This window comes from Panthera tigris, chromosome C1, assembly GCF_018350195.1.
Source record: "Panthera tigris isolate Pti1 chromosome C1, P.tigris_Pti1_mat1.1, whole genome shotgun sequence".
Taxonomy (NCBI): domain Eukaryota; kingdom Metazoa; phylum Chordata; class Mammalia; order Carnivora; family Felidae; genus Panthera; species Panthera tigris.
This window is the reverse complement of record NC_056667.1, coordinates 826,135-849,038: the sequence shown is the minus strand read 5'-3', so window position 1 is coordinate 849,038 and position 22,904 is coordinate 826,135. Positions and strand designations below refer to the sequence as shown.

General features: G+C 58.7%; 1 protein-coding gene across 4 annotated transcripts in view; it reads left to right on the top strand.

The window, feature by feature from the left end:
- CFAP74 (cilia and flagella associated protein 74) overlaps positions 1 to 22,904 on the top strand; it is a 64,623-nt gene that overhangs the window by 41,137 nt on the left and 582 nt on the right. For 3 of the 4 annotated variants that reach the window (XM_042996275.1, XM_042996276.1, XM_042996274.1), the window contains exons 19-38: positions 4,609 to 4,685; positions 5,224 to 5,346; positions 8,765 to 8,886; positions 11,213 to 11,341; positions 11,526 to 11,613; positions 12,143 to 12,316; positions 13,078 to 13,211; positions 15,236 to 15,512; positions 16,485 to 16,583; positions 17,629 to 17,768; positions 18,414 to 18,548; positions 18,716 to 18,825; positions 18,935 to 18,990; positions 19,123 to 19,242; positions 19,495 to 19,650; positions 20,513 to 20,645; positions 21,635 to 21,789; positions 22,001 to 22,133; positions 22,304 to 22,491; positions 22,701 to 22,835. In XM_042996275.1, coding sequence (XP_042852209.1) covers positions 4,609 to 4,685; positions 5,224 to 5,346; positions 8,765 to 8,886; positions 11,213 to 11,341; positions 11,526 to 11,613; positions 12,143 to 12,316; positions 13,078 to 13,211; positions 15,236 to 15,512; positions 16,485 to 16,583; positions 17,629 to 17,768; positions 18,414 to 18,548; positions 18,716 to 18,825; positions 18,935 to 18,990; positions 19,123 to 19,242; positions 19,495 to 19,650; positions 20,513 to 20,645; positions 21,635 to 21,789; positions 22,001 to 22,133; positions 22,304 to 22,491; positions 22,701 to 22,835 — 2,684 coding nt within the window. The remainder of the gene's footprint in view (positions 1 to 4,608; positions 4,686 to 5,223; positions 5,347 to 8,764; positions 8,887 to 11,212; positions 11,342 to 11,525; positions 11,614 to 12,142; positions 12,317 to 13,077; positions 13,212 to 15,235; positions 15,513 to 16,484; positions 16,584 to 17,628; positions 17,769 to 18,413; positions 18,549 to 18,715; positions 18,826 to 18,934; positions 18,991 to 19,122; positions 19,243 to 19,494; positions 19,651 to 20,512; positions 20,646 to 21,634; positions 21,790 to 22,000; positions 22,134 to 22,303; positions 22,492 to 22,700; positions 22,836 to 22,904) is intronic. The other variant, XM_042996278.1, reaches the window with a different exon arrangement.

Here is a 22,904-nt window from a genome sequence, read left to right as displayed (position 1 = left end):
AAATACAATTATAACAGAATATTATGAAAACCTACAGCCAAAAAATTGGACAACCTAGAAGAAATGGATAAATTATTAGAAACACACAAACTACTAAAACTGAAGCAGGAAAAAATAAAAAATGTCAACACTCCAATTACCAGCAAAGAAATTGAGTCAGTAATCAGAAAACACCCAATGAACAAAAGTCCAGGACCGGATGGCTTCACAGGTGAACTCTACCAAACATTTAAAGAAGAGTTAATACCTGTTCTTCTCAAACTGCTCCAAAAAATGGAAAAGGAAGGAGAACTCTCAAATCCATTCTATGAGGCCAGCATTACCCTGATACGAAACCAGATAAAGACACCGTTGAAGGAAAGAACTACTGGCCAACGTATCTGAAGAACACGGATGCAAAAATTCTCAACAAAACCCTAGCAAACCAAATCCAACACTAATTAAAGGAATCATTCACCACAATCAAATGGGATCTATTCCTGGGTTGCAACAGTGGTTCAGTGTTCGCAATCAACGTGATATGTCACAGCAATAAGAGAATAAAACCCATATGATGGTTTCAATGGATACGAAAAAAGCATTTGACAAAGTACAACATCCATTCGTGATATTAAAAAAAAAAAAAACCCTCTGCAAATAGCTTTAGAGGAAACATACTTCAACATGATAAAGGCCTTACATGAAAAATCCACAACCAACATCATCCTCAGTGGGGGAAAATCTTGAGAGCTTTCCCGCTAAGGTCAAGACCAAGACAGGATGCCCGCTCTCACCACTGTTACTTAACACAGCAATAAAAAGAAATAAAAGGCATCCAGATCAACAATAAAGAAGTAAAAATTTGACTATTTGCAGATGACATGATACTTTTATATAGAAAACCCTGAAGACTCCACCAAAAAACTGCCAGAACTGATGCACAAATTCAGGATACAAATTCAAGGTACAGAAATCTGTTGCATTTCCATACATCAATAATGAAGTTGCAGAACGTGAAATTAAGAAAACCATCCCATTTATAATTGCACCAAAACAAATAAAACACTGATGAAAGAACTTCTCAAGATGTCACAGGGAAAGACATTCCACACTCATGGGTTGGAAGAAGAAATACTGTGAAAATGTCTCAATTACCCAGGGGGCGCCTGGGTGGCTCAGTCGGTTAAGCATCTGACTCTTGATTTCAGCTCAGGTTATGATCCCAGAGTCATGGGATCTGGCCCCGAGTTGGGCTCTACACTGACAGCATGGAGTCTGCTCGGGATTCTCTCTCTCTTTCCCTCTGCCCCTCCCTTGCTCACGCTCTCCCTCACTCTCCCCCTCTCAAAATAATAATTTTGTAAAAAAAATAATAAGTAAACATTTTTAAAAATATTTATTAAAAAAAAGTCTATACTACCCAAAGCAAACCACAGATTTAATGCAACCTCCAGCAAAATGCCAATAGCATTTTGCACAGAATTAGAACAAGCGATTCTAAAATTTGTGCAGAGCCGGAAAAGACCCTGCGTAAATGAAGCAATCTTGAAAAAGAAAACCAAACTGGATGCCTCACAATTCTGGACTTCAAGTTACATTACAAAGTGGTAGTAATTACAACGGTATGGCGCTGGCACAAAAATAGATGCTTAGATGGATAGGATAGGATAGGATAGGATAGGATAGGATAGGATAGGATGCCACAAAATAAACCCACAACTATATGGTCAGCTAACCTTTGACAAAGCAGGAAAGAATGTCCAACGGAATAAAGACAGTCTCTTCAGCAAACAGTGCTGGGAAAACTGGACAGCGGCATGCAGAAGAATGACACTGGACCACTTTCTTACGCCAGACCCAAAAATAAATTCAAAATGGATGAAAAGCCTAAATGTGAGACCCAAAACCACAAAAATCGTAGAACGCAGCACAGGCAGTCATTTCTCTGACACGGATCATAGCAACATCTTTCTAGCGATGTCTCCCGAGGCAAGGGAAACAAAAGCAAAAATAAACTACTGGGACTTGATCAAAATAAACAGCTTCCGTACAGCAAAGGAAATCAGCAACAAAACTAAAAAACCTAAACCTACCAAATGGGAGAAGATATTTGCAAATGACATACCCAATAAAAGGTTCGTATCTAAAATCTATAAAGCACTGATACAGCTCAACACCCAAAAGACAAATAATCCAACTAAAAAATGTATGGAAGACATGAACACGCATTTCTCCAGAGAAGACATCCAGATGGGCAACTGACAACGTGAAAAGATGTTCAACATCACTCATCCTCGGGGGAATGGACCTCAAAACCACCATGAGATGTCACCTCACACCTGTCAGGGTGGCTAAAGTCAGCAACAGGTGTTGGCCAGGATGTGGAGAAAGGGGACCCTTTTGCACTCTTGGTGGGAATGCAGACTGGGGCAGCCACTGCGGACAACGGTATGGAGGTGCCTCAGAAACTTACAAATAGAACTACCCTACGACCCAGCAATTGCACTACTAGGTATTTGCCTAAAGAACACAAAAACACGAATTCAAAGGGGTACATGCACCCTGATGTTTACAGCAGCATTATCTACAATAACCAAATTATGGAAGCAGCCCAAGTGTCCCTTGACTGATGAGTGGATAAAGAAGAGGTGGTATATATGTACAATGAAACTTTACTCAGGCGTTAAAAAGAATGAAATCTTGCCATTTGCAACAACGTGGACAGAACTCGAGTGTATTATGCTGAGTGAAGTAAGTCAGCCAGAGAAAGCAAATACCATATGATTTCACTCATAGGCAGAATTTAAGAAACAAATGAGCAAGTAACAAAATTTAAAAAAGAAACAGAGAGGTAAACCAGGAAACAGCCTCAACTGTAGACAACACATCGATGGTGTGTGGGAGCTGCAGGGCCGGGGGTGAAATAGGGAATGGAGATTGAGGGGTGCACTTCGGATGAAGAAGTAAAAGAAAACAATTCAAAAATAAAAATAAAAGTGATAGGGGCACCTGGGTGGCTCAGCTGGTTAAGCATCCAACCTCAGCTTAGGTCACGATCTCATGGTTCATGAGTCCAAGCCCCACATCGGGCTTTCTGCTGTCAGCTCAGAACCTGCTTCACATCCTCTCTCTCTCTCTCTCTCTCTCTCTCTCTCTCTCTCTCTCTCCCTCTCTCCCTCTCTCCCTCTCTCCCTCTCTCCCTCTCTCCCTCTCCCCCCCTCCCTCCTTCCCTCCCTCCCTCCCCTGCTTGCTCATGCACTCTCTCTCTCAAAAAAAATAAACACCAAAAAATAAACATTATATATATATATATATATAAATAACAAAAGTTGTAACTTGGACTTCATCAAAACTAAACATACCTGCTCTTCTAAGGATGCTGTTCAGAGAGTGAAGAAGTAAGCCACAGTTTGGCAGAAAATATTAGCAAATTACAAGTCTGGTAAAGAACATACCCAAACTACGTAGAGAACTTTGAAAACTCAATTAGAAAACAACCCAGTGTATTCAGAGAGAGAATCCCAAGCAGGCTCCACACTGTCAGCACAGAGCCCGATGCAGGACTCCATCCCAAGAACCGAGAGGTCACCAACTGACCCAAAATCAAGCGCCGGACACTCGACCGACTGAGCCCCCCGGCTGGGCGCCCCAGCTCTCCTATCGAACGGCGTCTTCACGCCAGAATCGCAGAAAGACCTTCTCACACAAGAGGAATCAGCACCTGCTTTCAGGGGCCTTCCCGAGAAACGGCCAGGCTGGGTCAGAACGCTCGCCCCACGGGTGGGGAACATGGCAGCAGCTCGCACACAGACAAAACGAACCCACTGGCGATCAGGCTGTGACATTTGAGAGGCGATATCGTAGACCTTCAGGCCTCGGTCCGTCCGCTCCACTGGCCACCAGAAGCTCCTCCCACCCCTAGGCCGCACCCCAGCGCCTCTCCCCTCCCTCTGCATCAGCCCTCCCCTCTGCAGGGCCTTTCTGTTCCCCTCCTCTGAGCCCACTCTCCTGTCCCCAGACCCTGAAGGGCTGGCTCGCTCCGTCTTCTGCTCCGACGCTCAGGCCGCTGTACCCCATGGACCACGCCCACCCAACTCCTCTTGCCGGCCTGCCCTCCCCTAGCCGGGGTCCTGAGCAACTCCGGCCCCCTCCCGCCCCCCTCCCACCCCCAGCCTCCAGCTGCTGAGGCCATGGTGGCCACTGTGCGTGTCCACCGGGGAAGCCCTGCCCCACTCTGCCCCTCCTGCACCACTGGGTGGCTCCTCCTTGCAGGGCAGGGCCTGGGTGGCTCAGTCGGTTAGGTGGTTAGGCGGCCGACTTGGGCTCAGGTCATGATCTTGCCGTCTATGAGCTCGAGCCCCACGTCGGGCTCTGTGCTGACAGCTCAGAGCCTGGAGCCTGTTTCAGATTCTGTGTCTCCCTCTCTCTGACCCTCCCCTGTTCATGCTCTGTCTCTCCCTGTCTCAAAAAATTAAAAAAAACAAAACAAAACAAAACAACGTTAAAAAAAAAAAAAGACAGCCGGTGGTCCACGAGAGGGAGGGACCAGATTCCCCGGCACCCCAGCTCTTCCCTGGCCCCCACGGGCTGCCCAGCCAGCCCTCTCATCTGGACTCCCTTCTCTTCCAGAATCAGAGGGAGTGACCATGAGCACTGTGATGACCGTACTTCCCAACGAGGAGCAGACAGAGATCTCTCTGGGAGAGGTCAGCCGGGCCCGCTGGCTCCCAGCCCCCCTTCCTGAGCCTCCCCTGCCCACCCCGCCCGCAGGGTGGCCCAGGGTGGCCCTTCCACTCGACTGGTCTGGACTCATAGCCTCTGCACAGTTTGCACTGTCAGTCAGCCTGCGGCCACCCCCGTCCCCCTGGGGCCAGGCAGGACTGGAGCAGCAGACACCGTGTCCTGGGTGCAGGGCGCTGGGTCCCACTCTGAGAAGACACGAGCGGGGCCTCCCAGGCTAGAGCATGGTGTGCATGTGTGCGTGCATGCGTGTGTGTGTGTGTGCGCACGTGCGCCCGTGTGCAAGGGCCCTGGGGCATCGAGAGAGCAGGTACACACACGGGCAGGAAACGTGCCGGGAGGGGTTCAACCGTGTTGCTGGGCAGTAAGTCCTCGAAGGGCAGGGCCAGGCCACCCAGGGACACTCCCCCTCACGGTGATGCTGCCTGCGGTGAGGACATGGGGAGGCGCCTTGATAGAAACGGGAAGCCTGGCTGTGTCTGCGGCAACTGTCTTCGCCTGCAGGTGGCGGAGGGGGAGATTGGCCCCTTCGGCTCCATCAAAGTGCCGGTCATCTTCACGCCCATCATCCCGGGAGCGGTCTACACCAAGTTCAAGGTCGTGTTTAAGAATCAGCAGTGTCCCACGGTGAGTACCCAGCCTGGGTGCCAGGGTCCCTGTCACTCGCACTCCCCCGCCTGGACAGCCAGCCGGTGGCACAGATGGCCGGCACCGCGGCGCGCGCGAACGTGCACGTGCTCCCACACCCGTGCGCGCACACGGAGCCCTTGCTCTCCACCGCTAGAAGCGCCTTGCCGGGTTTCCAAGTAGGTAAAATTTTTACTCGTTAGTTTTTATTACTTATTTACTTACTTACACGTTTATTAAATTTTTTCAGAGAACGTGATCTGCAAACTTTTTTATTTTGTTTTTATTTTTATTTTTTAAATTTTTATTCATTTTTGAGACAGAGTCAGAGAGGGGGCAGAGAGAGGGAGACACAGAATCCCAAGCAGGCTCCAGGCTCTGAGCTGTCAGCACACAGCCCGACGTGGGGCTCGAACCCACGAACGTGAGATCATGACCTGAGCCCAAGTCAGATCTAATCCCAAGGCCCCCGAATTAGTTGTTCGTTGTAACCAAAGGCAAGACTGAGATTGTAGATGTGAGGCCGGCACCTGTCTAAGGGCCTTCAGCGGATTCAGGAGTTAGCTCGTTCCCCTCGGTTCTACCCTCCGTGCCTTCTGGGCGCTCGCTCCCAACAGACGGCTACTGCCGCTGCATCCTCGTCCCCGTCCAGCTGTGTTCCCGCCTGGCAGCCGGCCCCCTGCACGACCTCCCGGGTCCAGTGACCACGCCCAGGCCCCGCCGGCTCCACTGGGGCTTGTGTCCGCCCACGCTGCCCGCGTCCCCTGACACCGTCCTTCTTGCCGGCCCCTCTGCCGTCTTCGGTCCCCGCTGGGAGAGCCCAGTGCCCCGGCACAGCCTGGCAGGAAGTTGTTTCGCTCGGTCCCTCTTACTTCAGGCTAATTGTGTTACTTAGGGGGCCGTTGGCTCTCTCGCGGTTCTCTCGTCCACCCTGGCATGAGCACATTGCTATTTATTCCATTTCCCCCTTTATCTGGAAATTCCACTTTCCATTCCACGAAGGGCCCCCCAAATCCCACGAGACTTTCTCTTCTCGTGTGGAGGGGCCCTCAGAGCCAGACGCTCGCCCTCACGTGCTGAAGACCAGACCACGGTGCAGCTTGGTCCCTTTTATTTACCCCTTTCCTGGCCCTCAGCTACTCAGGTCAGCTAAGATTTCCTCCCCCGACGCCCATGGCCTCGGGGGCTCCTCCCTGACACCCACCACCCGCCTCCAGGCTGACGGCCACCTCCGCTCAGGGGTGACCATTTGATGACGTGTTCACCATCACTGCATTCTCCTCGTCCCCCTTCTCCTCGTTAGGTGTCTCTGCTCTGGAGAATGAGTCGTCAGGGCTCAGGGATTTGAGACGGCAATGCCTATTTATAACAGGAAGCCCCAGGCTTCGGGAAAACCCCGTCACCATACTGCACAGGCACCTCCAAACTCAACACTGCTCCAAGACATCCACAGTACCCATGATGTCCCACAACACTCCACAGGCCGCACAGAGACCCCACAGGACCCCACAACAGTCCATAGGTCCCACAGTGGCCCTACAGTGACACTACAGGACCCCACAGGACCCACAACACCCCAGAGTGACCCCATAGGACCCATAGTGACCCCACAGGACCCCACAGTGACCCCATAACATCCCCACTGGACCCACAGTGACCCCACAGGACCCACAGTATCTCACAGTGACCCTGCAGGACCCCACAGTGACCCCACAGGACCCCACACCGCCCCTACAGAGGTGACAGGAGGGAACAAAGTCTAGAACTTGGTGACCAAAAGCTCTTAAAGAAGCTGGCCTGACGGGGGCTGTGACCTTGGGTCGCGGTGGCCCTGCTGGGTAATCTGGGCAGCAGACACCCTGGCTGCTCTCCCTCCCTCTGGCCTCCTGCCAGCAGGAGTGGGGCGTGCGCGGTCCCCACGCCGTCATCCTCCCCAGCTGAGAAAGGGCCTGCATCCCGAGCCCCGCTGCCCATCTCCAAGGTGAGCCTCCCCCCTGGCGGTCCACAGACGCTGCCCACTGTCTCTGGCGAGAACGGCCCCAGTGAGGGTGGCTCTCCTTTCGCAGGCCTGTGCGAGGCTCTGTCACTGAGCCCGGCTGGACTGCCGCGTGGGGACTCCCATTGCGGGCAGCCCCCATCGTGGGCCCTCCGAACGTCCCTCATCCGTCCTCCAAGTCTCTGTCTTTCCTCCACCTGGCATGTCCCGTGTCACCCTCCACCTCACCTGGCTGCTGACTCGGGTGCTCACAGGCATCGCCCTCCTCCTAACGGTTATCTGATGGCGCAGTCAGGCTCCCGGGCCTCATGACCCTCTGCAGGGGTGGCTCCATGCCATGAATCAGCCCGGCCACTTGCTAGGCACTCAGCCGCTCCCCCTACCTCAGAGCGATGCTACCTGCTTCCGCCCGAGTCCCCTCCTGCCCCCCGGCAGCCCATCTTCCCAGCGGGTGCCGTCTTTGTTCCCCACGTTCTTCTTGTCTCTGGCGCCGGAGACCCTGTGGCCTCTGGCCTGCTCGCTGATGTGTTCTAAGTGTCACAAGTCCTGGGCTCTGTAGTCCCCACTCCATCCTGTGGGCAGGTGGCCCCGTCTCAGGCTGGGGGTCCTGGAGGAAGGCATGTGGAGTCCTCAGCTCACCACCATAGCAGCAGGACAGGACCTGCCCTGCCAGGGCCCTGCCCAGCCCGAGGGACACATGCTGTCCCTGCAGGACACCCACAGACCCCCCCAACGTCCCCAGACCCAGGACTCGTTTGGCCAGAGGAGCCGGCAGCCGGGAAGGGGAGAGAAGTGGTTCCCACTCCTCCTCGTCCCTCGAGACCTCTGAGCCTCCTTTCTGTGTTGACTGTGACCGTTTATGGAGTGTCCATCCCATCGTGTGATGCAATATTCTGTGATAAAAGGGTTTTTTTTTAAACAGCTAAAAATGTTGATAATTACGAAGCTATGTGATGGGCACATGACAATCCATTATACCGTTCTTTTTTTAACGTTTCTTATTTTTTTGAGGGAGAGAGAGTATGTGTGTGTGAGCTGGGGAGGGGCAGAGAGAGAGAGGGAGAGAGAGAAACCCCAGCAGGCTCCTTGCTGTCAGCACAGAGCCCGATGCAGGGCTCAGACCCACGAACAGTGAGATCGTGACCTGAGCCGAAATCAAGAGTCAGACCCTTAAGCAACTGAGCCACCCAGGCGCCCCACCATTCTATCTTTTTATGTTTGAAGATTTGGATAATAAAAAGGATTGTTTAAATGATCTGATATGAAAACGGCCACAGAACTCCAAAACATAGTTGGTTTAAGTATGAAGTTCCCAGCGCTCGTAAGGCTTGTAAAAAGCCTAGGCTGGGCTGTGTTGGCATTCTCTGTCACTGCCTGCTTTGCGGACAAAAGCGTGTCCTAACATCACACCTTCAAACTTAGTTATATTTCAGAGTCACAGGCGTTGCCATCGACGTGCCCGTGTGGGTGCCAAAGCCCAGCGTAGACTTGAAGGTCTGCGCGTACGACCGGCTGTATCAGGACTCCATCCTCGTCCACACACGGTGAGCCCGGCGGGCAGGGGAGCCCGGGAGCCCTCCACGCCCAGGCCCTTGGCCCCTCGTGGACACAGACAGGAGAGCGGGGAGCCCAGCCAGGAAAGGAAATGTGGACAGAGGCCTGAGGAAGGAAACGTGTTTTCAAAGGCGTCCAGACCAGAGCAGTCAATTCTAAACACTTTTTACCGAAGTACAACTTAGGTGGAGAAAAGAAGGCAAATGCCATGGTTAGCGCTCGGTGGGCGCTCATTCCCCAGACCGCCTGCTGCCGGCACCTGCTGACACCAGGCCCACCGGGCGTAGCCCGGCCCTGCTTCCAGCCGCAGAACAGCCTCGTAGGGGCGGAAGTCCTGCACACTTCCTGTGTGGCCGTCCTTCCGCATAGGGGACTTGCCTGTCTCAGCTTCAGGACCGCAAATGTCAGGGGCCTCGAGAGGGGCTCCGGTGGATTTGTTTGGGGAACAAGGGCTGGCCAGCCTCTGCCAGTCAGTCTATCTCAGGGTGCAAGGTGCAGCCACTTTCTGGGGGAGGGCAGGGAAAGAGGAGGGGGCAGCACTCGGCCTGTGGGGTAAAGGAAGACCCCAGCTGCATATGCAGGGCGCGTGTGTGTGACAGAGTTGGCCAGGTGACTTGGTTTGGTAGAGACTCGAAGGGAGGCAGGGGCGTGGGGAGCCTCATGGCGGAAAACAGGAAGGTTCCGGGTGAGCCCAGATGGGGGTGGGGCTCCCGGAGGCACTAACCAGAAGCAAGTGACTGTGTGTTTGGGGGCGCACGCGGCTTCCTCCGGCTGCTCTGGAGTCGGAGACGGACAAAACCCAGAGAAGCCACAAGGCCTGGTCATCCTGGGGCCTGTGGGGCCCAGCCTCCCCCAGAACCTTGGCCTGGGCAGGAGGCAGGCAGAGCTCCAGGTGGGTGGGGGTCCACCTCTGCCCCCACACCCCTCCAGGTCCTTGCACCAGGTGCCTTCCCGGCAAAGGTCTTCCCAATAAAGTCTCAGGTTTCTGAGAACCACCTGGAGACATACTTCGGTGGCAGTATTTCTGTTTGTAAGAATTCCGGAGCAACTTCTTCCTCAGCATGTCTCTGGAGGCCAGGAGAACAAAAAAAAAAAAAGGAACTATTGGGACCCCGTCAGGATAAAAGCTTCTGCCAGCGAAGGAAACAATCAGCAAAACTAAAAGACAGCCGACAGAATGGGAGAAGATATTTGCCAACGACAGATAAAGGGTTGGTATCCAAAATCTAAAGAAATTATCCAACTCAACACCCAAAAAACAAATAATCCAGTGAAGAAATGGGCAAAAGACATGAACAGACACTTCTCCAAAGAAGACATCCAGATGGCCGACCGACACATGAAAAAATGCTCAACATCACTCCTCATCGGGGAAATACAAATCAAAACCACGATGAGATACCACCTCACACCTGTCAGAATGGCTCACATTGACAACTCAGGCAACAGCAGATGTTGGCGATGATGTGGAGAAACGGGAGCCCTCTTGCACTGTTGGTGGGAATGCAAACTGGTGCAGCCACTCTGGAAAACAGTATGGAGGTTCCTCAAATAGTTAAAAATAGAACCACCTTACGACCCAGCAATTGCACTACTAGGCATTTATCCAAGGGATACAGGTGTGCTGTTTCGAAGGGACACATGCACCCCAATGTTTATAGCAGAACCATCGACAATAGCCGAAGTATGGAAAGAGCCCAAATGTCCATCGATGGATGAATGGATAAAGAAGATATGGGATATACATACAATGGAGTATTACTCAGCAATCAAAAAGAATGAAATCTTGCCATTTGCAACTACGTGGATGGAACCGGAGAGTGTTCTGCTAAGTGAAATTACTCAGAGAAAAACAAAAATCATATGACTTCACTCATACGAGGAGCTTAAGAGACAAAACAGATGAACATAAGGAAAGGGAAACAAAAGTAATATAAAAACAGGGAGGGGGACAAAACATAAGAGACTTATAAATATGGAGAACAAACTGAGGGTTACTGAAGGGGTTGTGGGAGGGGGGTGGGCTAAATGGGGGAGGGGCATCAAGGAATCTACTCCTGAAATCATTGTTGCACTATATGCTAACTAACTTGGATGTAAATTAAAAAAATAAAAAAAATTTTGGAGATGCAAAATAAAAAAAAGTTCCTCATCAGGAGATCTGCCCCTTAGCAAGCGAGCTGTGAAAACCCACTCGCCCTCTGCCTTGTGAGGGCAGGCACCGTGCATCTGTGGGATGTCTGGCCCGTGAGAAGTGTGTCTGTCCCGCGGGACCAGACGCACAGCGTCTCTTTGGTGTCCTTCCGTGTCCTGCAGGTCGAAAGCGGCCCTGCGTCTGAAGTTTGAAGTGTGCAAGGAGCTGAGGGGCCACATGGAGCTCCTGCCGGAGACGGGCTACATCCAGGCCCAGTCCTCCTACACCGTGCAGCTCAAGTTCCTGCCGCGGTGAGCGCCCGGAGGCCGCGGGGCTGGGAGGCTGGGGGAGCACATCTCCTGGCTCTTAGATTTCTTGTATTTCCTATCATTTGTAGCTCCTGTGTGACCTAAAACACACTCACAGGTCAGCTCTACGGTCGTTCTCCAAATATAAAGGAGAAAAGTACTTTTGAGCGCATCCCATCTCTTTCAGACACTCCCTCCCAGAAGATGCAGGGAAGTATTTCGACAAGGAAAGCAGAGTCCTGGAGGCCCCAATGACAATCCGGGTGGCTGACCAGGTCTGCATGGGACACTTCCCAGGAATGCTGGACACTCTTCGGGACCCGAGCGCCTCCCCCAAAAGGCAGGGCCCTGGCAGGTTCCGATGACCTGACCCGCAGCTCTGTCTCCCACCCCGGCTGCTGCTGCACAGTGGAGACGAGGAGGGGGGTTGTGGATCGGAGGGAGAGACCTGAGGGCTGTGCAGGGCCAGCGGGGCGTCCCCCTGGCACCTGAGCCCACACGTGCCCGGGTGCACACGGGTGTGCTCACGGCCGCACGTGCACACTCACAGTGCGCGCGCGCGCGCACTCATTCCCTCCCGCGCCCCGCCCACCTGAGGCTCCTCCCCTCTTCTTTGGCACCTGCTTCCGTGCCCTCCCAAGTCAGGCACCACAGGGAAGTGGCCGAGACAAAGAGTCTCGTGTCTGGGAAAGGGCACACCGTCGGCTGCCAGGTGGACACAACGCTTGTGCCCTCCTTGTCGGTGGAAACGTTTGCGGAGACGGATGGGCAGTGACCGGCGCCCCCTCGCCCTTTGCGCTTCAGATCAAGCCGGTGGGGTTTACGGTACACGCGGTGGTCACCACCTCGGACCTGGAGCTCAGCCCCTCGGCAGTGGACTTTGGCCACTGCACCGTGTACGAGGCCGTCAGAACCCAAGTCAGCCTGTGCAACCTCTCCCTCCTGCCCCAGGGTTTTGGGTTCGTCGGGCTCCCCAAGGTGCCTCACTCGGTCGGGGAGGGGCACAGGGTGCGGGGACAGAGTCGGGAAGCTCTGGGGACGTACCGGGGCAGCTGCCACCCCAGGGTCCGGGCACCCAGCACCAGGTGGCCTCACCCCTCCCCAGGCCCCACGCCCACGCCAAGAGCCTCGGCCTGGCGTCTCCCCCTGCCCGTCCCTCTCCTCATCCCCACTGCCCGCACCACCGCCTCACCTCACCTCTCTCTGTCCCAGCCTCTCCCTCCCTCTCTGGCCCGCTGCCCTGCCAGGACTCGGGACTCCCCTCCCTCCCTTCCTTCCAGAACTCCTGCCTGCCTGGCCCTGCAGGGCAGCCGGGATGGGGCTCAGACCAGGCCGCCCCCCCCACCCCACCCACCCTCCACTTACATGCATGCAGACACACGTATGCGTGCACGAACATCACACAGGGGTGTGCTCACGTACACGCACACGCTCACACATGCACATAGACGTGCTCGCATATACCCGTGATCACACGTGTGGTGACAGACGTGCTCACAGACATGCCGACACTCGCGTACACACGAACGCGCTCACAAACACCCACGTGCTGGTCTACGGTCGCTCCTACACACACAGACGTGCTTACACATGCCCGGACAGACAGACACTCACATCCTCGCAGACACACTTGCACACACATGCGCTCACACCCCTGCCACGCGTGTCCACGCAGCCCCCGCGATAAGCCCCAGATCACCGTGTTCTCACTTCGGCGTCGACGGTTTTCCATCCGCCAGTTTGTGGACGTCCAGCCCAGTGACGGGTTTGGGACAATCCTGCCGCTGGAAACGCTGCAACTTGACGTGATCTTCCAGCCCACCAAGGCCAAGGAGTACAACTTCGAGCTCGTCTGCAAGTCGGAGATCAACCGGTGAGCCTGGCAGGCGAGGGGCGCGCAGAGGGCCCCGTTCGGCAGGTTCAGCTGGCTCCGTCCTCGAGCGCTGGCGGCCGGGTTGAGACACCACTGGCTGCGGGGACTTCAGACCCAGGCACAGGCTCCTGGGATCCGGAGCCTCGCACGCCGGGCCAGCTCGCCCATCTGTGTGCGTGCGTGCGCGCGTGCCTGTGTGTGTGTGAGTACATGTGCAGGAGAGCATGGGAGCACACACGTGTGGACGTGTGTGCATTGTGTGTGGATGCACGTGTGGCCACGTGTGTGCGAGTGTGTGCGGTGTATAGATTGCCTGTCTGCTGTCAGGAGGACCTGGACATGAGCCCCACTTGTGCTGACATGCTGTGTGATGGGAACAGACCCTGGACCTCCCTGAGCCTCCCGTTCCCACCCTGACAGATGGGACGGAGGAAGTGGTAGGGAGAGAAATCGAACAGGATGCAGACCGGGTGGTCCGGGATGAGGGGCCGGTTCCTGTTGCTGCCCGAGACCATCAGTCCCCAGTGAGGAACGTCCTCACCGTCCTGTGCGGGTGTCCAGCCGGGCGCTGGACCGCCTCCCCACAGAGCCGCGCCGCCCACCCGCCTCTAACCCTGACTCTTCTCCTGTCCCCACCTGCGTGCCAGCCTGTCTGGTCCTGCCTGGGGGCCTGGGCGGCCCCGGGTGGGGTCGGGCTGGCCAGGGCCCACGGGCCAAACCCTCTTCTGGTCCCGGGCATGTGACCATGGGCAGGAGCGGTGGCCACCCGGGATCTGACAGACTCGTGGGTGAGCAGGGATGAGTCCACGGGTGGGAAGAGTTGAGGGGGTGAAGTGCAGAGTTTGTGTATGTACTGAGTCCTGCACTTCATGCCTAACAATAACCCCAATGTCTCTCCACCCACAAGGATTCGTTTTAACATTTAGAGCCTGTGGTCACACGACACCAAAATGTGCTCATTTCAACATATGAGCAACATTACCATCACAGAGCAGTGTCGACATCAGCCTTTAAGGCATTAAAATATGTGTAATTAGGATGAAATCCAACAAGGAGAGCGTAGTAGCAGTCAGGGTTCGAAGATCTGGACTGTAAACATCCCACCAGCCAAAGTAACAAATATCTGTTCTTTTTTTTTTTTAATACATTACCTTATATTATTCATATTCCAGTCTGCTCACACATGGTCCAAGAACACTCGCCCACGGACAGACACACCCACACCACGGAGGTGTGTGGCCTACCTGTCTTTGTTTGAGACGGGTAATGACAGAAATGAACTCACTAGGGTTTTAGATTCCTGTGCTCGTATTTAAAGAGCAGTTTATCAGTTTTATTGTTGTAATGTTTATTTTTTTTTTCAACGTTTTTTTTTTTTTTTTTTTTTTTTTTTTTTATTTTTGGCACAGAGAGAGACAGAGCATGAACGGGGGAGGGGCACAGAGAGAGGGAGACACAGAATCGGAAACAGGCTCCAGGCTCTGAGCCATCAGCCCAGAGCCTGACGCGGGGCTCGAACTCACGAACCGCGAGATCGTGACCTGGCTGAAGTCGGACGCTTAGCCGACTGCGCCACCCAGGCGCCCCTGTAATGTTTATTTTTGAGAGAAACAGAGAGAGAGAGACAGAACGTGAGCAGCGGAGGGGCAGAGAGAGAGAGGCGGACACAGAATCCTACGCGGCTCCAGGCTCCGAGCTGTCAGCACAGAGCCCAACGTGGGGCTCGGACTCGCGAACCGCGCAGTCACAACCTGAACCACCCAGGCGCCCCTATCCGTTTTATTTTCAAGTGTCAATGAGTGCTTAACAAAAATAAGCCAGAAATTCCCTCCTCAGCAAATTGGGATGAAATTTTTAACCGTCCACTTTAAATGTGTGCAGGGGTCTGTGGTATTTTCAAAAGATAGTAAAATTCGTCAATGAGATAGCAAAGCCTGAGCCACCGTCTCCGTTGGAGGCCGCCTCCCACAGCACACGGCCCACGGCCAGCACCGCCTCTGAGCCGCCCACACCCGCCCTTCCAGGTGCTTCAAGCTGTCGTGCCGAGCCGTGGGCGTCCGCCCGCCCCTGGGGCTGTCCCACTACCAGGTCAAGTTTGCAGCCACGTCCCTGTACCACACATCCGTGGCCACGCTGTACGTCATCAACTCTCACGTGAGCATGAGCTCACTGACTCACTCCGCTCCCCGAGTCGGCTCCGAGGACGTCTCTCCCGTGGGGCCCACGACCTTCGAGTTCCTGCCGCCCCCCGACTCGCCCATCACCGTCTCGCCCTTGGTGGGGACCGTGCTGCCAGGAAAGGCAGGTGTGGGCCCCCCAGGTGGGCCGGGCGGGGACGGGGGAGGCCCGGCCCGGCCCCAGAGGCAGGGGCACCCGCGGGCGGCTGACCCCACAAGCACCTGCCTGGGGGCTCTGGCAGTTTGGACTGAGGGCACACAGACCCCCGGACCTCCCAGCAGCTGGGCACAGAGGGCCTGGTCACCAGAAGAGCAGGGTGTCCGTCCACCCCATTGAGAAGGGGTCTCCTGCCTCTGCTCTGCCCGACAGAGCTAGGGGGCCTGGAGGCAGTGGTTCCTCTCGGCCAGTCCCAGGGCCACCCCAGCCTCCTGGGGCTTGGGGTAGCTGCCACAAGGGCCAAGTAAGGAGGGGCATGTGAACGTGCTGGGGACTCCTGGACCCTGGCAGGTTTCAATTAGTGTGGTTCTTTAAAATGCGTTTCTTTAAATTTAGCCAATACTGCCTAAGTATGGGTCCCCAAAAGGGGTGTTGCAGTTGGCTTCTGTGCTCCCTCCCTTCCTCTCCCTCCCTCTTTCCTTTATTCCCCCTTTCCTTTATTCTCTCCCCCCAACCCGTGCCACCTGCTCTGCCGCACGGTGTCCCGAGCACGGGGACACCTAGGATGAGCTTCTGTGGGGCCCGGGGCTGCCCCGCAGCTGCACCAGCCACAGAGACAGGTTAGGGTGGACAGCTGAACACGGTTTCCTTTCCCACTCGGGCCTCGTGAGCTGTGGGCGGGGTCTCCGTCGCCGGCCCCCCTACCCTACATGGTAAGAGCGGACTGGATGATCAGGCACTGGAACCTACCCAAGCCCCCAGGGGCAGTGCTCGGGGAGCACCTCCCTGGAAAGGGCCTTCACGAGCTGAAACCCCACAGGAGTGTCAGCGAGCCTGACGTGGGGGCACCCAGGGGAGGGGCACAGCGGGAGCTGAGGAGGGCGGGGCACCGGAGGGAGCCAGCTCCGCCCTCCGGGCTCGGGGCTCCTCTCTCTGCAGAGGTGCCTGGTCCAGGTGGCCTTCCGGCCCGTGCTCCCCACCAAGCTGATCCTCCAGGAAGCCCTCCAGACCCTGACCAAAGAAGCGGAGGTCAAGTCGGTACGTGGGGACATGGAGGAGAAGGGTGTGGGGCACGGGCTGGGGGGCTGAGGCTTCCTGCACAAAGGCTTTCAGCCGAACACCGGCACCACTTGAGGCTCCGGGCCCCGGGCCAGCTTGCCGGCAGCACTGCTGGGTCCCCAGAGGGCAGTTTCGGGAGGGCGAGCCACGGCAGGGCACGCTGACGGGCAGGTGTGGCTTCTTACAACCGGAAAGGAAAGCCCATGAAAACAGCCTCGCACATGTAAACTTGAGGGGTGCCCGGGGGGCTCGGTGGGCTGAGCGTCCGACTTCGGCTCAGGTCGTGATCTCACGGTTCGTGGGTTCGAGCCCCGTGTCGGGCTCTGTGCTGACAGCATCCACCTGCTTCGGATCCTGCTTCGGATCCTCTGCCCACCCCTCCACCCCCGGCTCTCTCTCTCTCAAATAAATAAACACACACAAATATGTGAACTTGACAGTATCAGCCCAGGGATAAACCCCACCAAGGGCCAGGCCCCGCTGCCCCAGCCGGCCCCAGAGAGGTTGCAGTACGTGGGCTCCTGCCAGCAGAGGGGGTCCCACGGACCCACAGAGCCGTGCAGTCACATGGCCCAGAGCGACGGCCGCCCACTGCCGCCCTGGGGACGCACGCTCGTCCGGCGTCCCGTGCCACCTCGAGCTGCTCCAGCACCCACGGGGGGAAGAAGCCCTTGCCTCCCCGCAGCGAGCGAGGGGAAGAGGCACCAGGAAGGAGGACCCCTGGTCCTGGGCGACCCTTTACCCCTCTTTTGCCTCAGTTCCCTTGTTGCTGAGGGCAAACACGAGTTGGTGCACAGGCCCACGGGGGTCTCTGCACTGGGAGCCTTGTGTCTCCCTCTGGACACTCACCTGTCTCCGTGGCACCTGCAGTCAGTCTTCCTGATGGAGCCGCTTGGTGTTCGGGCCCCCATCCCCTTCAAACCGATGCCCCTGGGGTTCCTGCAGGAGTCAGTCCGCCAGGGGCCACAGCAGCTCCCCCTCACAGCCCCTGCTGGGCTGAGCAGGGCTGGCCTCCACCCCGCAGCCCTGCAGAGACACGGTCACCCAGAAGAAGGACCTAAGGAGACAGTCCTTCTCCACGCTGCGGCTGCAGGGCCGGGACCACCCGCCCCGGGCCTCCACCACCCAGGCTGCCAAGCTGCAGAAACTGGACCTCAAGCCCAGGTAGGCCCAAGAGAAGGCCACACCTCCCTCCGGGCCCGTCTGATGAGACCCCACCCTGACCCCCATGGAGACTTTCCCCACAGAAGGCCTGGAGCAGAGCTGTTTTGAACCATGTGACCGCAAGTCCAGGGCTGGGCCGGCTTGAGACACGGTTGAATCTGGGCACCGCCTCGAGGCCCCTCAAGCTCTGGCTTCCGAGGCATCTGCCCACCGCATTCTCCTGGGCCCGGTGTCCCTGTGCGCAGCCTCACGCCGCGGGCTGGGGGAGACCCTGCTGTCCCTGACCCCTGTATTCCCAGCTCAGCAACCCCAGCCTCCCCGGGTGCAGAGTGAGGCTGGGAGAGCTCTGACGGGCTCAAGTCACTTGCCCACCCTGGACCCTTGCCTGGGGCCCCAGGAACACGGCCCTCCGGTTAGGTGCCTGATCGGCACCCTGGGGTAGGGGAGGGCCCCCCAGGAAGCAGGGAAGGGTGGGAAAGCCAGCTGGTCAGACATACCTGGGACGGCCACAGCCGGGCAGAGCCCCCGGGAAGCTGCCCCTTACCCCTCCGGCCCGGGGCCCGGGAGAGTGTGGCAGGGCCCCCCGGGGCTTCTGGGGACAGTGTGGGTACAGGGGCGTGAGTGTGCGCTGCTGCTTAATTCCAGTTCGGACGAGTACCAGGCTGCCCAGGCCACCCTGGCCAGATCTTTCCAGGGGAGGTTTGACAAGTTTGTGGTTCCCTGTGTCGTTGCCAGTGGTGACACTGAAGACAGGAAGGGGACGGAACCCCTGAGCTTCAGGTGCAGTGCTCTGGTGGGGGAGGGGGTGTCTTCCAGAAAGTGGCTGTCCATCCTCTGCTACGAACCAGTTCTGGGGGCCCGGAGGGAAGGGCACGGAGGCTGAAGCGGGCAGGGCGAGGGCGGGGTGCAGAGCACCGCGCCCTCAGCGCACCCTGCCCCACCCCCAGTCCCCACAATACCCTGTACCTGGAGCTGTGGTGTCCAGCCGTGGCACCGTCTCTCGTGGTGACCTCCGACAGAGGCAAAACCATCTTCAACTTCGGTGACATCGCTGTAGGTGAGCTCCAGTTGGGCCCAGCCCCCCATGCACACCCCCGCCCCGGGGGCCCAGGCCTGGGTTCCCACACCCCACCCCCCGGGCCTCTGACTCCACCACCCTATTTCAGGACACTGTGGCATAAAAAAGGTCTCCATCCAGAACATCTCCCCCGAGGACCTCACCGTATCCTTGTCCACACCCAGCCCGGGAAGCTCGCGGGGACCCAGGTGGCTCGCGGGGGTGGGAGGGGGCAGCTGGGGGGGGGGGGGGCTGCAGCCCTGCTCTTGCCACCTCTCCTTGACACCGGGCCCACAGGTGGAGTTCTCCGTGCTGAACCCCAGTGGCCCCTTCATCCTGCTGACCCCCATCAGCAAGCTGCCTGCAGGCGAGACCCAGGTCCTGACACTGTCCTTCTCTCCCCGGGAGAGCATCTTGGTGAGTCCGGGGCCCACATGCTGCAGCCCGTGCGCTTGCGTCCCCGGAGGCAGTTGGTCCCCCGCACCGCCCCCCTCCCACCCCCCCCACCCCCCCCCGCCGCCGCCGGGCCTCACCTCTGGCGGGCAAGCAGGAGGAGGCTAGGGAGCTCGATCACTCTGCTCCAGTCTGCCCCGACCCAGCTGCTCCCAGAGCCCCAGCACACGCCTCCGACAGATGTCTGCTCCGTGCTAATGGACGTGGTCTTCTCAGGCCCGAGAAACACTGGACATCATCACCAAGAGAGACACGCTGTCTCTGACCCTCATGGGTACTGGCGTGGCATCCACGATCACGTGCTCCATTGAAGGGGACGTCCTCGACATGGGTTACGTGATTGCCGGAGAGTCTGTGTCCTCAAGCTTCAAGGTGAAACACGTCACGGGGGACCTGGTGCCTGCCCCGGCCTCCTAGGAGAGGGCTCCACCCTGGGAGGGGTCAGACCCGCCTTGGTAGGGGAGCTAGCGGAGGCCCCCCGCCATCCGGCCCCTACCTCCAGCAGCTGCCGCCTCCACTGCCCAATCCAGCAGGGGGAAGGCTGAGCGTGCCCCTCCCTCCATGCCTCACCAGCTCCGCCTCTTAGTGCTCCTTGTCTTCCTGCCTCAGGGCCTTTGCAGGAGCCACCCCACCTGGGATGAGGAGGAGCTCAGCTCAGGCACTGCTGTGGAGGGTGGGGGTGGGGTTACAGACTTTGCTGGTGACGTGACACTGCCCTGTGGCCTCCCACCCCCTGTGGGAGGGCAGGCCTGGCTCCCTATGTCTCTCCCATGTCTGAGGGACTCACCAGCCTTGGGATCAAGCAGCCAACTGCTTCCTCCACCGGCTTAGGTCGGGACCTGGCACCGGGTCCAGGACAGGGATTCCCTGAAGTGTTTATTGAGGAGGAGCACTCTCAGAGACGGGGCGAGGGTGTTGGTTCAGCTGAAGGCCAGCCTGAGCCTGGCAGAGGGGGGCGCTGTGGAGCCCAAGGCGCACCACCACGGAGTTTCCCTCCCCGAGGCGCGTGGAGGGGGCTGGGCGCACCGGCCGGGAAAGGGGGGTAACGTGAGGCTGGGTGAGATGGACCAGCAGCCCAGGAAAGTGCCGGGAGCAAGGCGAAAACGGTTGGGCCGGAGGGCGGCTGGACAGCCAGCAGGGCGTGACCCCCAGCGAGGGCGAGCTGAGACCCCCTTCGCAGTGACCCGCGCGCCGGCGGTGGACGGCAATGCGCTGAAGGTCCCTGTCCTCACAGCTGCAGAACAGCTCGGCGCTGCCCATCAGGTTCTCCATGCAGCTGGACAGCCTCTCCAGCTCCAGGAGGGGCAAAAGCCAGCAGCGGCTGCCGCAGTTCCTCGCCTTTCCGGCCCAGAGGACTGAAGTCGTGGGTGAGCTGGGGGGCGGGGGCGCGGGGCGGCTGCTGGGGACCGCAGGTGCGAGCGGAGAGCGAGCCCTGGGGGCGGGGCAGGGGTGGGACTTGGGGCGGGGGGCGCGGCCGGGTGGTGAGGTGGGCGAGGACGGGGCAGGGGTGGAGCTTGAGGCGGGGCGCGGCCCGGGTGGGGCGGAGGGCGGGGAAGGGGTGGAGCTTGGGCGGGAGGCAGGGGGGGCTCGGGGGGGGGGGCGGGCAGGGGTGGAACTTGGGGCGAGGAGGCGCGGCCCGGGTGGGGTGGAGGGCGGGGCAGGGGTGGAGGGCGGGGCGGAGGGCGCGGCCTGGGTGGGGCGGGGATGGGGCAGGGGTGGAGCGCGGCCCGGGTGGGGCGGAGGGCGAGGCAGGAGTGGTGGGGGAGGGGAGGGGGTGGAGCTTGGGGAGAGCGCGGCCCGGGGCAGGGGTGGTGTGGGGGGCGGGACGGGGGTGGAGCTTGGGGCGGGGGGGGGGGGGACGCGGCCTGGGTGGGGCGAGGACGGGGCAGGGGTGGAGCTTGAGGCGGGGCGCGGCCCGGGTGGGGCGGAGGGCGGGGAAGGGGTGGAGCTTGGGCGGGAGGCAGGGGGGGCTCGGGGGGGGTGGGGGCGGGCAGTGGTGGAACTTGGGGCGGAGGGCGCGGCCTGGGTGGGGCGGGGAAGGGGCAGGGGTGGAGCTTGGGGCGGGGCGCGGCCCGGGTGGGGCGGGGGGCGGGGCAGGAGTGGTGGGGGAGGGGAAGGGGTGGAGCTTGGGGAGAGCGCGGCCCGGGGCAGGGGTGGTGCGGGGGGCGGGACGGGGGTGGAGCGAGGGGCGGGGGTGGGGCGGGGACGGGGCAGGGGTGGAGCGCGGGGCAGGGGCGGGGCTTGGGGCGGTTGGGGGGCGCTGCGGGCAGTGGATTGGTTGGGGGCCAGAGCGTCAGGCTGGTGAGGGGCGCTGCAGGCGGAGTGAGGGACCCACACGTTGCCGACCTTCCCGCAGGCACCCAAAACCACAGCGGCCAGAGCGTGTTCAGCGTGATCCCCGTCGAGGGCGTCATAGACCCCGGCAAGACGCAGGACTTCACCGTGACCTTTAGCCCGGACCACGAGAGCCGTTACTTCTCGGACAGGCTGCAGGTGGTGCTCTTCGGAAAGGTGCGGCTCCCCCCTTCCCGCGTGTCCGGGGCCCTTCCGGCCTTCCCTGCCTGCCCCCCTTTGGAGACCCTGGCCCGTGCCTGAGGGCTCCTCGCCGGGCTGGGTGTCGTCAAGTGGAGAGCCCACTGTCCCCGGTTCCACGGTCCCCCTTCCTCCTGGAGCCCCCCGTCACGGGGACTTGGAACGAGACTGCTATGGTCCTTGTCCCCAGAAACTCTCCCACCAGATTCTTCTGAAGGGCGCGGCCCGTGAGCACATGATGTTCGTAGAGGGTGGAGACCCCCTGGACGTGCCTGTGGAGTCCCTGACCGTGATCCCCACCTACGACCCTGAGCACAGAGAAGGTGTGTTCTCTGAGGTGTGGGAGCCCCCTCGTGGGGTGTGAGGACAGTAGGAGGAGCTGCCCGCCTGCACCCTTAGCCCTAGGAAGCCTGAAGGGTGGGGTGGGCATTCTGGCCCATCCCCCAGGGGGTGATTTCCTGAGGACCAGCTAACCCCTAGGCACCTCCCTCAGGCCCCGGGTGGCACAGCCCCCCACACACTGGCCCCCAGCCGGGTCCTCTGTCTCCAGAAGCCGAGGAGCTGAAGCCCATCCTGGTGACCCTGGATTACGTCCAGCTGGACACAGACATGCCAGCCCCTCCTGCCACCCGAGAGCTGCAGGTGGGCTGCATCCGGACCACCCAGCTGTCTCCAAAGAAGGTGACCAGGTCCACCCGGCCCCTCTGCAGTGTCCCCCGCCCCGGGTAGCCTGGTCCCTCCTGGCTTTGCCCCTTGGTGGACGTGGGTGGGCAGCCTGCCGGTCAGGGCTGAGAGGGCAGGTGGAGTCGGGCATCCTTGACCCCTGTCACACTGCTTCCTGGGCGCTGTGCCCCGCCTGCCGGCCTACCTGTAACCCCAGTGCCCTGCAGACCGTCGAGTTCAGCCTGGACGGCGCCGCATCTCTGCAGCACAAGGGCTTCACCATTGAGCCCTCCAGAGGCTTCGTGGAGCGTGGCCAGACCAAGACCATCAGCATCTCCTGGCTGCCACCTGCAGACTTTGACGTAGGTGCCACAGACTCTGGCCAGGGAGCGCTGGGAGGGATGATGCCCCCGCCCCACCCAGGTTGGGGG